The sequence below is a fragment of the Callithrix jacchus genome, chromosome 7, assembly GCF_049354715.1.
Source record: "Callithrix jacchus isolate 240 chromosome 7, calJac240_pri, whole genome shotgun sequence".
Classification (NCBI taxonomy): Eukaryota; Metazoa; Chordata; class Mammalia; order Primates; family Cebidae; genus Callithrix; species Callithrix jacchus.
This window is the reverse complement of record NC_133508.1, coordinates 60091517-60108141: the sequence shown is the minus strand read 5'-3', so window position 1 is coordinate 60108141 and position 16625 is coordinate 60091517. Positions and strand designations below refer to the sequence as shown.

The 16625-nt window shown below is 42.0% G+C and overlaps 1 protein-coding gene across 5 annotated transcripts in view; it reads left to right on the top strand.

Annotated features, from left to right (window-relative positions):
• Positions 1-8732: 8732 nt before the first annotated feature.
• HNRNPR (heterogeneous nuclear ribonucleoprotein R) overlaps positions 8733-16625 on the top strand; it is a 32139-nt gene continuing 24246 nt past the window's right edge. Inside the window, exons 1-4 of one of the 5 annotated variants that reach the window (XM_002750411.7) lie at positions 8733-8844; positions 12027-12192; positions 14415-14533; positions 15149-15256. In XM_002750411.7, coding sequence (XP_002750457.2) covers positions 12036-12192; positions 14415-14533; positions 15149-15256 — 384 coding nt within the window. In that variant the 5' untranslated portion in view covers positions 8733-8844; positions 12027-12035. Of the gene's footprint in view, positions 9262-12023; positions 12193-14414; positions 14534-15148; positions 15257-16625 lie in introns of all 5 variants that reach the window. The other 4 variants (XM_009000608.5, XM_035308109.3, XM_078330723.1 and 1 more) reach the window with 4 other exon arrangements.

The window sequence follows — 16625 nt, the reverse complement described above, 5'->3', positions numbered from 1 at the left end:
GGCTAGCCAATATGGTGAAAACCCATGTCCAGTAATAATACAAAAATTAGCCGGGTGTGGTGCCACACGCCTGTAATCCCTGCAACTTGGGAGGCTGAGGCAGGAGAATAGCTTGAACCTAGGAGGCAGAGGTTGCAGCAAGCCGAGCACCGCTGCACCCCAGCCCCTGGACAACAGAGCAGGTTTCTCTCTCTCTCTCTCTCTCTCTCTCTCTCTCTCTCTCTCTCTCTCTCTCTCTCTCTCTCTCTCACACACACACACACACACACACACACACTACTAAAATATCAGGCAACTGCTCTGATGAAAATAATTAGAAGAAAAAAAATACGAAAACAGTTTTTACCACACTAGGATTGGGTTCCTAGAACAGAAACACCTCTTAGAAACAAAGGCTCTCTATTGGTGGTGACATAGTACAGTCTGCCTAAAGCTGTGATTAGGTATTACCAGGGTGTGGCCACAATTTTCAAATTACAAGTAATTTCTCTCATGAAATCTTTTTTTAAAAAATGGATAGCCAGCTTAGGCAAAGTTAGGGATGGAAGTGCTTTATATTGAGGAAAAATATAAGACAGAAAAGTTTTTAATCCGGTAGCCAAGACTTGCAAAGAAGAGAAATTTTTATCAAAAACTTTTTTTTTGTTTTGTTTTTTGAAACAGAGTTTCTCTCTTTCACCCAGGCTGGAATGCAGTGGCATGATCATGGCTCATTGCAGCCTCAACCTCCCCAGGCCCAAGTGATCCTCCCCACCTCAGCCTCCCGAGTAGCTGGGACCACAGGTGTGTGCCATTACACCCAACTAATTCTTTTTTTTTTTAAGAGATGGGGTCTCCATATGTTGCCCAGGCTGGTCTCAAACTCTCTGGCTCAAGTGATCTGAGTCAGCCTTCTAAAGTGCTGGCTTACAGGTACGAGCCACCATACCTGGCCTCAAAATATTTAGGCTACTCCCGGGCCACTCTGCCTATGGGTTAGCCCTGCTCTGTCTATAGAGCAGTCAAAAATATATATGTATAAACTCTTAGCCAGGCGTGGTGGCATGTGCCTGTAGTCCCAACTACTTGGGAGGCTAAGGCTGAGTTTGAGGCTGCAGAGCAAGATCTCATCTCTTAAAAATAAAAGCAAAAAAACTCTTCTTACTGCATGTTCAGCATTTTTCATTGCTGGGAAGGAAAGTTAAGGGAAAATACTAATTCACCTGGAAAAGTGTAACTCAAGAGCCTCCCTCTAAGAGTATTTGATATGTTAATATCTTGCCATTGTTATTATTGGGCAAATTTCCTTCCGTGTGAACTGTTCTCTAAGAGCCTAGAGGTAGGTTAGGGCTGTGTTTCCAGGCCATTAGGACATCCGCTGAAATGATGATTTGTTAAATGGTTCCCTAGTGTTTCAGAAGTTAGTGTAGCTGCCACAGGAGTTCCCATGCCCTGGGAGAAATGGACTCTTTGGAAACCGTTCTAAGATACCCACCTCTGCGGTAAAGTAGCAGATGTGGGCCCTGCTTATATATAGGAGACTTTGGAGACTAAAAGACTGTTAAGATCGTTAGTGAAAAATAGCTGAGAGGTAGAATTAATGGGAGAAAATTACCTTGTAATGACCTAAAATGGGTCTGTGGGAAATCCCATTGCATGATCTGCTTTTCTAAATGCCTCGTTTCCAAAGTTTATATTATTTTCAGCTTCTCTAAAAGAAAGGTAGTTTTATTTTTCCTTTTGGGAGACATTGAGGCGGATGATACCAAATCTGGCAGAGTTTCACACCAGCCCCTGCAGCTGCTTTCTGGATAGCTCTGCTTGGAAATTACCCATCAAAGCATGAACAATAACAAAACTAAGTTTAAAAAAATTATAATAGGAAATTACCCAGACATCTTGAAATCACCCTAAACTCAACTTGCCACTTTTTCCCCTACCCGTCTGCTTCTCCTCTGTTCCTATCATTGCCCACTTATCCAGACTAGAAACTTGCATATCATACAACTCCTGTTCATTTAGCCACCCTCCCCAAATCGCTAACAAATGTAACTATGCATCTAGTCATGCCCATACCACCCCCTAAATATTTCTCAGATCCTTCTGCCTCGCTCTCTGTACTGCCACCACTTAATGTGACTTTGGGCAATTATTTAGCTTTTCTGTTCCTTGGATTCCCCATCCGCAAATGGGAGTAATTATGTCTACCTCATAGAATTGCAAAGATTAAATGAGATCATGGGGCTCAAAATATTAGCAGCAATTATTCAGACCATCACTGGGCCACATCTCACTGAAATGACCTCCTAATGAGTCTCCTCTTTTCTATTTTGATTCCCGTCAGTCTGTTCTCCCTTTCTGCTAGAACAATCTTTCTGAAAGGCAAATCCCTTCATGTCACTCTTCTGTGTAAAGCCCTGTCATGCTTCCCATTGCCAGCAGCAAACAGTGAACCTTCTTTAGTGCGATTTCTGAGGAGGTCATTCATGATCTGGCCTCTGTTGCTCTCCTCTCCCCAGCTCTGGCTCCCTCCTCTTTCCCTGCACTTGCAACCCTCCAGGCTGCATCTCTTTTTCTCCACTCTTCTGGCCAACTCCTACTCAGCCTCAGGTCTCAAACCTAACTTGCTTTAGGAAACCTTTCCTGATCCTGTAAGACCGGATCAGGTATTCCTTTTCTGTTTTCCCTGGGTTTATCCCAATCAAAGCACTTTATCCCTGTTTTGTAATTGCCTGTTTACTTTTTTGTCTCCACCATTAAACCCTGATATCTCCGAAGAAGTCACTGTCTTGCTCACTATTGTGTCTTCAACCCCCAGAAAATGTTTGACCTAAAATAAGCAGACAACAATAAAATAAATAAGGAGAATATACATAAACTTTATTCCCTTCAGCAGGGCTGGTGACTATTTCTGATGGTTACCACACCAAGCTGCTTTTTCTTTTCTTTTTCTTTCTTTCTTTTTTTTTTTTTTTACGGAGACAGAGTCTTGCTCTGTCACCCAGGGTGGAGTGTAGTGGCACAAATCTCGGCTCACTGCAACCTCTGCCTCCCAGGTACAAGCTGATTATTGTGCCTCAGCCTCCTGGGTAACTGGGATTACAGATGCCCACCATCATGCCCGGCTAAGTTTTAGTATTTTTAGTAGAGATGAAGTTTCGTCATGTTGGCCAGGCAGGTCTTGAACTCCTGGCCTCAAGTGATCAGCCCCTCAGTCTCCCAAAGTGTTGGGAATACAGGCTGTGGGCCACCATGCCTGACCGGTACTTGTTAAAAGAACTGTAAAAATTCTGTCATTAGTGCATCTGGTGAGGTCTTCTGGAAAGAGGAAGAAGGCTTCCAGAAGTAACGTACCCATCTAAGACCCTCCAGCCTGGGTGACAAAGCAAGAGTCTGTCTCAAAAAAAAAAAAATTATTAAAAAGATGACAGGCTGGGCACTGTGGCTTATGCCTGTAATCCCAGCACTTTGGGAGGCCAAAGTGGGCAGATTGCCTGAGCTCAGGGGTTCATGACCGGCCTGAGCAACATGGTGGTGGTGTCTCTACTAAATATATACAAAAAATTAGCTGGGCTTGGTGGCATGCACCTGTAGCCCCAGCTATTTGGGAGGCTGAGGCAAGCAAATTGCTTGAACCCGGGAGACAGGTTGCAGTGAGCTGAGATAGTGCCACTGCACTCTAGCCTGGGTGACAAGGCGAGACTCCGTCTCAAAAAAAAAAAAAAAATGATAAAGCAGGCATGCAATAAGATCTTAAGGTAAGCTGACTACAAGCCATTGCAAGTCGTCTACATGACATTTTATTTTTGTAAAACAACTGTCATCTTAGGAGGTAAAATGGAACACAAACAGCTTAAGTGCTGGTCAGTCTTGGTTGGAACTCTACCATTTTGCAAAGTGCTTTAAAAATAATAAAAATGATTCTATGTTTGTTTGTCTCGTTTTTATTTTAGGTAGATTCTTGCTTTGTCACCTAAGCTGGAGTGCAGTGATGCAATCTCGGCTTACTGCAATCTCCGCCTCCCAGATTCAAGTGCTTCTTGTGCCTTAGCCTCCCAAGTATCTGGAACTACAGGTGCAAGATACCACGCCCAGCTAATTTTTGTATTTTTAGTAGAGAGACAAGGTTCTCCCATGTTGGCTAAGCTGGTCTCAAACTTTTGACCTCAGGTGATCTAACTGCCAAGGTCTCCCAAAGTGCTGGTATTACAGGTGTGAGCCATAATTTTTGTATTTTTTGTAGAAATGGGGTTTCACCATGTTGCCCAGGCTGGTCTTGAACTCCTAAGCTCAGGACATCTGCCCACCTGGGCCTCCCAAAGTGCTGGTATTACAGGCGTGAGCCACCACATTTGGCCCTATAATTGTTATAAGAAGCATCAGTGTATTCATTGACATAACAGCTCAGACAACAGATTTGGTCTGTAACAGGAAAGAGATGTGGAAAGGTCTGGCTGCACTGTTACCTAATTTCACAAATTATGGGGTATAACTAGAGCTCCCCTTAGCAACCTTTTTTTTTTTTTTTTTTTTTTTTGAGATGGAGTGTTGCTCTCTCGCCAAGCTGGAATGCAGTGGCACAATCTTGGCTCACTGCAACCTCCGCCTCCGGGATTCAAGCGATTCTCCTGCCTCAGCCTCCCAAATAGCTGGGAATACAGGTGTGTGCCACCATGCCCAGATAATTTTTTTTTTTTTTTTTTAGAGCTGGGGTTTCACCATGTTGGCAAGGATAGTCTTGATCTCTTGACCTCATGGTCCGCCCGCCTTGGCCTCCCAAAAATACAAAAAAAAAAAAAAATGGCTGGGTGTGAGCCATGAGTCACTGCCTGGCCTACCCTACTCTTAACTCCATGATTTTTATATAGAGGCATGCAATACATATTTGTGGAATACCGAATTCATGAATATCTGTATTTATACAGCAATTTTCTTTCCAAGTAAAAAAATCAAGATATATGGTCTGAAATGTGGAGTATACCTTTGATGACTAAGTAGCAGAACATCTGAAATGTTATTCCCAGAAAATACTGAATGATAGAATCATTTTAAATTATGTATCTAGGCCAGGTGCAGTGGCTCACACCTGTAATCTCAACACTTTGGGAGGCTGAGGCAAGCGGATCACTTGAGGTCAGCAGTTTAAGACCAGCATGGACAACATGGTGAAACCCTGTGTCTACTCAAAATACAAAAATTAGCCGGATGTCATGGCAGGCACCTGTAATCTCAGGTACTCAGATTACAGTACCTGAGGTAGGAGAATCGCTTGAACCCGGGAGGTGGAAGTTGTTTTGAGCCAAGACTGCACCACTGCACTCCAGTCTGAGAGACAGAGTGAGACTCTGTCTCAAAAACAAATACAAAAATATCATCAATGGACATAAAGGAGTCCCTGAATGGAAGCAAGGGGTACTTTAACTTGAATGGGGGAAAAAAATAACATCTTTGTTTTCTCTAACATCTAACTGAAATTTAGCATTTTTCCCCATTGTGAATGTAGACACACCACAGTAGCAATAACTTTCCCTCTGTCACCAATAGAAATCATTTTCATATCACTTTATTAGTGTTATGGATTTTTTTGAAATATCTTATTCCTTTACAATTTCTGTAGTTATTAGACCTGCTCTAAGATCTTTTTTTTTTTTTTTTTTTAAAGATGGGGGTTTCACCATGTTGGTCAGGCTGGTCTTGAACTCCTGACCTCAGGTGATCTGCCCACCTTGGCCTCCAAAGTGCTTGGATTACAGGCATGAGCCTTTTTTAAGATCTTAATATTTATTGTGTTAACAAAGAAAAATTTCTTGCCTGGGTAACATGGTGAAACCCCATCTCTGAAAAAAAAAAAGCAAAAATTAGCCCATCGTGGTGGCCAGCACTTATAGTTCCTACAAGCCACTAACTAGGGAGGCTGAAGTCAGATGATCACTTGAGCCCTGGAGGCAGAGGTTGCAGTGAGGCCAGATTGCACCACTGCACTACAGCCTGGGTGATAAATTGAGCCCATCTTAAAAAAACATAAAGAAAAAGCTTACTATATCACGAATGTGTTTTTAAAATATATTTCCTAATTGTATTTCAATATAAATGGTTTATTCTGTATTGCTATGTACTTTATTTTATGCATTTAAAAACTGAGAAGAGATTCATAGCTTTTACCAGACTTCCAAATGACACAAAATAGGTTAAGGATTATGGCGCTAGAGGCAGATTTATGTGAAGCTAGTAAAATTTAAGCTTCAGGCTGGGCGCTTGTAATCTCAGCACTTTGGGAGGCCAAAGCAGAAGGATCACTTGAGGCCAGGAGTTCAAGACTGGCCTGGGCAACATAGCGAGATCCCCTCTGCACCGCCTGTGTCTCTATTAAAAAAAAAAAAAAAGTTAAGCTTCAGGGTCCTCCCTTACTTTTACAATGCCCTTCCTAAATTGATATTCGTCATTTAATGTTTTTTCTTAAAGACTCCCAGCATCTCTCCTCCTTCCTTTTCCTTTCCTTTCCTTTATCTTTCTCTCTCTTTTTTTTTTTGACAGTTTTGCTGTTGTTGCCCAGGATGGAGTGCAGTGGTGCTATCTCGGCTCACTGCCACCTCCGCCTCGCAGATTCGAGCAATTCTTCCTTCTCAGCCTCCCGAGTAGCTGGAATTACAGGCACGTACCACCACGCCCAGCTGATTTTTGTATTTTTAGTAGACGGGGTTTCACCATCTTGGCCAGACTGGTCTCAAACTCCTGGGCTCAAGTGATCCACCCGTCTCTGCCTCCCTAAGTGCTGGAATTAAAGGCGTGAGCTACCGCTCTTGGCTTATAACTCCCAGCATTTCTGTAAGCCTCATACCCCATAACACAAAATTTGGATCCACCCAGAGACTGAGGGTGGTAGTCGTTTTCAATTTTTTTTTTTGAGATGCAGTTTCCCTCTTGTTGCCCAGGCCGGAGTGCAGTGTCGTGATCTTGGCTCGCTGCAACCTCTGCCTCCCAGGTTCAAGCTATCCTCCTGCCTCAGCCTCTGGAGTATCTGGGATTACAGACACATGCTACCAAACCTGACTGATTTTTGTATTTTTAGTAGAGACGGGGTTTCACCATGTTGGTCTGGAACTCCTGACTGATCCACCCGCCTCTGCCTCCCAAAGGGCTGGGATTACAGGTGTGAGGCACGGCGTCTGGCCTGTTTTAAATAATTAGATCTAGGCTTACAGGTTCTGAGAAATTCAATCATCCTTGAGTGCATATGGAAATCCTGCAGACCACTGCTTGACTTTCTCCACTCCCTGAGGGTGGGCACTGGAGTTCGGGGTTGAGAAAAAAGGGCTGGCACTACAGAAATGAGTTTGGAAGATTCCAGTGGGAGGAGACATGTTTCGACTAAGGAGAGGACAGGGAACAAATCAGTAAGAATGGCAGGTGAGAAATAGGTTTAGGACCAACAAGAATTATAGTGTCCTTTGGGAATGACCCCTTTCCCCTGCATGGCTCTTTTGGTTTCAGAGATGGATATATCTGCTTATTTTATGAATATCAAGTAGCTCCAAACCCTGTGGGGAAAAGGCTCCCGCTTTATCACTTCTGCTACACATTGCTCTTGAGTCATTTTACGATTTCCCTCACAGTCTGCATTGCCACCAACGATGTGTCGATGGGAGCCAGGGAGGGAAAGAGGCATTTCTCTGATCTAGAAAATCAAGGATTTTCTAGACAAAATCCTCAGCAAAACGACGAACCAAATCATCCTTAAATCGTGTGCTCATGACCTGGAACCAACTCAAATGTCCATCGATGATAGACTGGACAGAGAAAATGTGGCACATATATACCATGGAATACTATGCAGCCATAAAAAACGACGAGTTCGTGTCCTTTGGAGGGACATGGATGAACCTGGAAACCATCATTCTCAGCAAACTGACAACAGAAAATCAAACACCACATAGGTGGGTGTTGAACAATGAGAACATATGGACACAAGGAGAGGAGCATCACACATTGGGGTCTGTTGGGGGGAAATAGGGGAGAGACAGCGGGGGGTAGGGAGCTGGGGAGAGATAGCATGGGGAGAAATGCCACATATAGGTGATGGGGAGGAAGGCAGTAAATCACACTGTCACATGTGTATAGCTATGCAACAATCTTGGATGTTCTTCGCATGTATCCCAAAACCTAAAATGCAATAAAAATAATCTATTTGGAGTAAAAAAAAAGAAAATCGTGTGCTCACTAGAGGCGAAAAGATGACCGAAAGAGGCCCGAACGCGTGGCTATGGGCGTGTCTCGGGCGAATGCGGCCGTGTAGGTGCGAGGGAGGACTCAGGGACTCAGCGCGGCCAGCGGAGGGACGCGAGCACCATGGCCGAACGGGGCCGGCGCTGACCGTAGGGGGCGGGGCTCGGAGGCGGCCACGCGGCGCAAGGCCTAGATTTTCCGCCTCGCAACGGCGGCAGACGAAGAGGGAGGAGCCTTGGCCACCCAGGACCCGGTGCCCCCAAGCCTCGCCGCCACCAAGGGTTTCCACCACAGACCCCTTTGTGTGCCTGCCCCCGCCCCGGAGGCGCCGTAGCCAGCGGCGCTGAGCACCCTCATTGGTTCAGCTGACAGCTTCATCGATTGGCCCTCGAGTCGTCCGGCGTGGTCCGCTTTCCCTAGCTACTATTGGTTCTCTGAGCTGCCTGTCAGGCCGCCTCGCCAAGCGATTGCCCCTCAGCTCGGAGTCCCTGGAAGCAGTTCCGGGAAACCCCGCGTGCTGCCGGGATCGCGTCTCTGTCCATGAGGGGGGGGAGGGGGTGGCGCGCGCGCCATTTCTAGTCGTTTTCAAAGCGCCTCGCGCTGATTCTCACGGGCCCGGCCGCCGGCCCCCGCTCTGCCCTGGTGAGTCTCGCGCCGGCCCGTGGGGGGAGGGGCCGGGAGCCCCGATCCGACCAGACTCAGCCTGGCCCTGGCTCCGCGCCGGGTCCCGTTTCGTTTGCGCTCCGAGGCCCCGGGGTGGGGGTGGGGACCGGCTGGGGGCGGCTTCGGTCTCGTCCCGCAGCGCGGCTGTGGCCTAGCCCGGCCAAGACGCCTCTTGTCCTCGCTCTTCCTCCCCACACCCCTACAGCCCCCGGCCCGCGGTGCGGCCCGCCGGGCGCTCTCCGCGCGGCCTGCCGGGGCCGGCCGTGCTTTTCCCGCCTCCGCCCGCCGCTCCATGCGGCCCGACCCCGCGAAGGGCCTGAAGCGCCCACGGCCCTGTAGCTTCTCCCCAGCGGAGACGCTTCACACACGCCGCTGCCGGCCTGGCGCCGAGTGGGGGTGAGAGGGTGAGGGGGGCGGAAGGCGGGGTGCAAATCCCAGGGTTATCTGAGCCGGGAGAAAAGTTTTGTGTGAGCAGAAATCGAAAGGCCGATTTGTGTGGGAAGCCTCCCTCCCTTTCCCTCCCACATTCTGCATGCCGCGAGCTGAGATTTGAAGGAAAAAATGACTACTAGAGGCCGTGGAACTTAGGCTCCGAGCGGCGCCTGAAATGAGTAATTCTGAGACTGTCAGAGGCGCACCAAATTGGAAAGGCGATCCTTTTTCTTACACGGTAGTAACCGTTTTGCTAAATTTTTTTAAATGCCAAGGGCTTCTTGGAAGGTTCGGTCCTTTCACGCTACCTGTTTGAGATTTTTGCAGTCCTCACGTGGCTGAATTGATCTCTCGTGAGTCAGTCGTAGGATGAGAGCTCGACACTCCTAAACCATGAGATAACCGTTTTCATTTCGTTGGTTCTTTTAAAGCCCGTCTCTTAATATGAATTTTCACAGAGAGGTTGAGAAAAAGTCAGGGAGGAGTTAGTGCTGGCATCCCGAATCTCCCAGCAGCCCTTTAAAATCTTTAAACGTCTCCTTTTTTTTTTTTTTTTTTTTGCAAAAATGATTAGATCGAATGAGTCCAGTCACAGTATATTTGCTGCATCCAGAAATATGGTTTGGCTATGTGGCATTGTGTTGAATTGACATGAGTTTCAAATGGTCTCATATGACATAAAAAGTCTTTAAAATGAGCACTTTGTATTTGGCTTGAAGAGAGAGGGCTTTCCTTGATCCGAAGGTTTTATTTTCTGGAATCTAATTATTTTACGTTTTTTTTGTTAAAGTTACAAACTTTTTGAAAATTTTAAGCAATTTCAGTATCAACTTGTAGAGCATTTGCAATGAAATGGTAGGCATAAATATTTCTGTCTTGTGCTTAATACACAGCTTGTCTTTTTGCTTTACACATACTTAAAACCCCCACCTTAACAGATGTTCATTGAACTTTTCTGTTAAAAATTTGCCTCTTTTCAGTAACTAATAGTATTCCTAGGTGCAATGCTGTAAGGGTCTTGTGCTACTGAGAACTTTTGAGTTCTGATGATCTTAAGGTAATATTTGGGAATGGGGGAGCATGGGAAAAAAGAACTGTATGTTCGCACAGAGGTTTTGGGTTTTAGGATGCATCTTTATAGAAATAGATTGTGTTAATCAGTAAACGTATTCATCTCACACGATACAGTTTCTTGATCAAAAGTGTGACAGTTTCGAACGTTTCCGTTTTTGCTAGTTCATCAGAATTTGAAGCTTGTCTTGAGAAACATCAACCCAGAATTTAACCACAGTCTGCGTCTATTAAGGGCTGTCGAGTCTTAATAGTGTTTTGTAATCATGAGGAGTCATGTTTATCTCATTTTCAGAGTAACCCTTTGCATTTTCCTTTCTTCTTCCTATTCTCTATTACCTCCTTCTCCTCCCTCTTGGTCTTCCTCCCTCTTTCATTAACTTCAACTAAGTATCAGTGGACTTTGAAGTGAAAAGAAGTTGTTTTAAGCCAGAAAACTGCACCTGGTACATTGCACAGTGTTTGATAAGCAGTCTGGAAGTGTGGTTATCTTATGTGTCTTAGTGCTTTGTAGGAGACTTGTATTTTCTTTATAGATGACTAGGTATCTTGAGTTTCATCAAGAAAAGTAGGCTTTTTCTTGAGATCCACCTTTATGTCTTTTATTTAGTATATGTTGCAATGTCTTGTTCTGCTGCCTATTATCTTCATCACATTATAATTTCACTACAGACAAATGCGCTTTAATTCTCTATCTTTTGAGGCAAAATACAGACTGACTTTGTATGGCTTATATTTACTCTCTCTCTCTTCTGGGAATCAGTCCATTTCAGCATTACCTACAGGCTGAATGCACAAAATTATTTTTGGTAGGTTAATCTGAGAAATCTGAAGTTTAGCCTAATTTAGGTAACGTTTGTTGAAATACTTGGTAGAAGTTTAGTTGTCCGTTCTTCAGATGTTTTTACGTCTTTATTTTACTGATAGGAAAATTTTAACATGTACTCATTTTTTTTTGAGAAGCAACCTAAACTATAGCTCACTTAGTATTTTATGTGGATTTAAAACAATTGCTTAGCTTTTAAACTTGGTCATTTTTTCTTTTAAATCTTTGAATGGGAATAGCAAATTAATCTTAGAACAAAAATTAATGTCAAGTTTTTTTGTTTTGTTTTGTTTTGTATTAAGTGAGGTGGAGGAACCCCAAACCACCAGCATGTTGAACTAGAGACAACAGGGCACTTATTTCACACCGATGCTGTATTTGAAGCAGAGCCAGGAAAATTTGAAAGTCCTTAAATCTTGATTAAGTGGTCTGTGGGTGTTCATTCTGTTTTTAAACCAAAACTTTTTAAAACTGTGTAAGAACTGAGAGCTGAGGGGCTTTTAGGATTTGTAGTGATTTGTTGATCTTTTCACCAGGACAGAACAGCTGCTTTTGTTAATCAGCAATTCTACCTTCAGTAAATTAAAGTCTTTATTTTACCTGGTGTACATGAAGTTCCTTAAAGATCTAATGCTTCCATGTACATTTTCTTTGGTTTTACAGGATTATTATTGCCAATTTAGGTCAGCTACATCACAGGAGGAATAAATTATTATTTTGGTAGAGGTTATTAGCAGCATGTATACAAATTAGTTTAGATAAATCATGCATTGTCCTACAAACTAGTTATTTCTGGCTTAATGTAATATAGCTCCTGAATTTTTTCCAGCAGCATAATAAAATGGCTAATCAGGTGAATGGTAATGCGGTACAGTTAAAAGAAGAGGAAGAACCAATGGATACTTCCAGTGTAACTCACACAGAACACTACAAGACACTGATAGAGGCAGGCCTCCCACAGAAGGTGGCAGAAAGACTTGATGAAATATTTCAGACAGGTATAATATGCATTTCTTGTTTCTGACTGGTTATGAAAGTGAGGGCAAACCACTTTGAATTTTATAGATTTTTAAGGTTAAATAATACTGTTTCTGATCTGTAGAGCTTAATGTTTGTTACTTTCCCTTCATTGAAGGCATATTGGGTTTGACTTTGATACTCTTATTTCATTATTTTGAAGCCTTCTTAGTGTTGAATATACAGTCTTAGTTGTTTCAGAACAGCACATCAATTTGTCTTAGATTTACCACTCATTAAAATGTATGTTTCTGCATACCGAATTTTACATTTTTTTCTTAATCGAAATCAGTCATCATTTTGCTTTTACTTTTCTACTTTTAGCTTCTTAAAGTGATTGTTAAATCAGAGTAGGTCTGATTAGGTGGCATAATAAGAGGATAGACTGTATCGTCTGAAACCATAATAAATGTTAGACTCCTTGAGAGTTTGTGGCTTGTCTAGTTTCTAATAGAAATCCACATCTCTCCGTAATTTGGAAGTGTTTGGTTTGTAAGAGCTGCTTTTTTTTTAAATCTAGAAGTGCCATGGTTAAGTGCTTAAGCAAATTTGAACATCTTAATATAGTTGGTTGTAAGTGGTTTGAAGTTTTAAAGAGGGAGAGAAATATTTACCCTTAGGGAGTGTTGTTCATAAATAAATGTGTCCTCCTCCTTTGGGGCCATAGATGGAAACTTTCTTCCTCTGTGTTTTGTGTGCCTATTCAGATTCTGAGAGAGAATTGAATTGTCTCACTCACAAATGTGTCTTAAGTACAGTAGTAATAAATAGTTGTTTATTTTTTTGTCCTTAAAAAATTTTTAAATCTGGAAAGCTTAGCATAATTTTAGACATTAAAATGACTTATAAAAATGACTCCTGGGTGATGGTCTCATTTGAAAATCAGTCCTCAGGAACTTTCTGTGATATTCTGCCATAGAGAATTGGCAGTGATCTGCTTAGAGATGCTCTCTTGTAGAGTGTTTTGTTATCGATAAGAGGCTGACGGTTTGGCTTAGGCTTGGTTTGACAAAGTGGATTGGTGGGTGTCCTGAGTTGTGGCTTTGGGTGGTGGTATGGAATATTCAAGGAAGGCAACTCCAGTTATTTACACATGCTCATTTTGAGCTTTTGAAACAAATCATGGCAACTTTTTTTCAAAGTAACTTTGGAGGTGGCATTACATTTATTTAAAATTTACTGTATAGAATAAAGTTCTTTTTGGCTTTACCAAAATGGAGTCACTTTTCATGTTCATATGAACTTGGGGGTTTTAATCTACAAAATATTTCCATTTTACATTGGATCAATTCTGAAATATATCCCATATATATAAATATGACATAAACTTAATAGACTTAAGAAATTATATTTTAAAATTAGTAGATGTTCTATGTGCAGTTGGATATACTACATATGTGAAATGCAGTGTATATGTTTTCTGTTGAGTTTACTTGTGAGTCCATAAAGTCTTTATTGCCATTTGAAAAAGATTGTCATTCTTGACAGTCAGTGTTGTGAATGCCACAGCATCTTTTAAATCTCAGCTTGTCACTTCAGAAGAACGAAGAATGCCTTCAAATGTGACTTTCAGAATTGACAAATCAAGCTGCACTTGCATTTGTAGAAGTTTAAAATTGTGCCTTTCCACATTCTGACTGCAGCAAAGTGGATGCTCAGATAAACAAATGCATTTCAGTTTATCTTTGGTGTTAAGAAGGGAAAGCCTTTTGATACTTTCTGGAGAGTGGAAAGAATTAGTAAAATTTGTTTTCAGATTTTCCCCCACCTCTTATGTGGTTAGCATCAACTGTAACCATTTGTAATTTGAAGGTTTATCCTTGAAAAGTACAGTGTATTCTTATTACTCTAATATAAACCAAAATTTGTTAATGCATAATCTGTAATACAATATGTACGTCAGATTCAACTTCCAAGACTTATACCTTTGGGGGAGTGGGAAATGGATGTTAGGATTTGACGGAAGAGCTTTTGTGGATATGCAGATTGAAATTCATGTTTTTGGTTGTTGACATTTTATCTTTATTTGCATATTTGTACTGGACCGTTCTATGTAGTATTTGGATAGCTTCATATATGCATATAGTTAAATGAAAGTATAGTTTTTTAGTGATCATATTGAATATAACACTTCTTGATTAAACAATAATTTAGACTGCCCCTTTGTTGCAATAACGTTACCCCTTTTCAATTTAATTTTTAGGATTGGTAGCTTATGTCGATCTTGATGAACGAGCAATTGATGCTCTCAGGGAATTTAATGAAGAAGGAGCTCTGTCTGTACTACAGCAGTTCAAGGAAAGTGACTTATCACATGTTCAGGTAAGGTCATTACTCAGAAATGTCTTTGAATAATTAATGAGCTGAAATTATTTTACTAGTTTTTTTCCTGTGGGGAAGTGGTTATTTTTTGTGACTACCTCTTCTTCTTTTAAAAATTAAAGGAAAAAAAGATCTGCTTGTGGCAGAATTTCAGAAGCACAAGTATAAAGTGAAAGTTTCCTCCCACCCCTTTGTGTAGTAAGTTGTTTTAAAAACTTAAAGTCAAGTTTTGATGGTTGTTACTATAGGTTTTTACATGTTACTCAGCTTTTTAACTTTTGGGGGTTATCTGATCCTGTTTTATTATCTTGGAGGAAAATGTAGGTGGGAGGAATAGTTTCAGACATCTGGCAAAGATAGTCTAGATGCAATCACTTATCAACAGATGGAAGACTGTGTTTTCCCAGGGAGAAGATAAGCTCCCTGAGGTCTGTACTGCCTTACTGCTATCTGCTTCAGCCTCTGGAATGTAGTAACCACTGGGCAGATGTTTGTTTAATGAATCAGTAAATACTTTGTTAAAATCCTGGTCTTTTGAGATTTAAATTTAATTATATAACTGACCCTTCAAAGATTTTTGGTGATTCTTTTTATTGAATTACTTGTCTGTTCTAGAACAAAAGTGCATTTTTATGTGGAGTTATGAAGACCTACAGGCAGAGAGAGAAACAGGGAAGCAAGGTGCAAGAGTCCACAAAGGGACCTGATGAAGCGAAGATCAAGGTAAAACTTGACTTGGGTAGTTGCAATGAAATTACATTTAATGATGAGGTCAAATGCTTCTTTTCATGTTTCCCAGAGAGTTTCACTTTTAAAAATTAGTGTTTAGAAATGAAATAATTTAGAGAAATTACATAAGAAGGATAATTTTGGGGGTCAACACTCAATTGTATGTTTAACGAAAAGCCCTAATTCATATTCTCCCTCATTCATGGCCATGAATGATGTAGAGACAGACTCTTGCTCTGTTGTCCAGGCTGGAGTACAGTGACGTGATTTCAGCTCACTGCAACCTCTGCCTCCCGGGTTCAAGCAATTCTCTTGCCTCAGCCTCCTAAGTAGCTGGGATTACAGGTGCATGTGAGTGTGCTTGGCTGATGTTTGTATTTTTAGTAGAGATGGGGTTTCACCATGTTGACCAGGCTGGTCTTGAACTCCTGACCTCAGGGGATCCATCTGCCTAAGCCTCCCAAAGTGCTGGGATTACAGGCATGAGCCACCATGCCTGGCCTGAACAACGTACGTTTATTGATGATTCTGCTGGTAGTTTCTTGGATTGATCCAATAATGTCTCTTGGTTCAGTTATTTTCCAGGCACTTTGTTTCTTTTCTCTTGATAAAAAGATGTTGTTATAACTGCTTTCCTCCTTTTGAATTTTCAGTTACTTCAGTTTATTTGTAAAATGGGAAGAGTAATAGTAACTACCTCACAGAGTTATTTAAGGATTAAATGACTTAACATATATAAAGCACTTAGAATAATGCCTGGAATATAGTAAGAACTATTTAACCATGAGCCATTATTATTACCATTTTGTTACTTAGATAAACAGCTTTGAAAGGTAAATATACGCTTTTAGTGAAAGACCAGTAAACCTGATTCCTTATAATGGATACTCTGTCTTACTGTAGTGATGTACTTTTGTTTTGTTTTGTTTTTGAGACAGAGTCTTGCTCTGTTGCCCAGGCTGGAGTGCAGTAGTGCGATCTCAGCTCACTGTAACCTCTGTCTCCTGGGTTCAAGCGATTCTTCTGTCTCCCTCTCCTGAATAGCTGGGACTACAGGCATGCACCACCATACCCAGCTAATTTTCTTTTTATCTTTTGGTAGAGACGGGGTTTCACCGTGTTGGCCAGGCTGGTCTCGATCTTTTGACCTCAGGGAATCTGCCGACCTCAGTCTCCCAAAGTGCTGGGATTACAGGTGTGAGCCACTATGCCTGGTCTGTGATAGACTTTTTAATTTGAAATAGATATTTTATGTTGAAGTTATTTCTATTATTATTACATTGTAATATGTAATGAAATAATTATACAACTCACCATAATGTAGAATCAGTGGGAGCCCTGAGCTTGTTTTCCAGCAACTAAA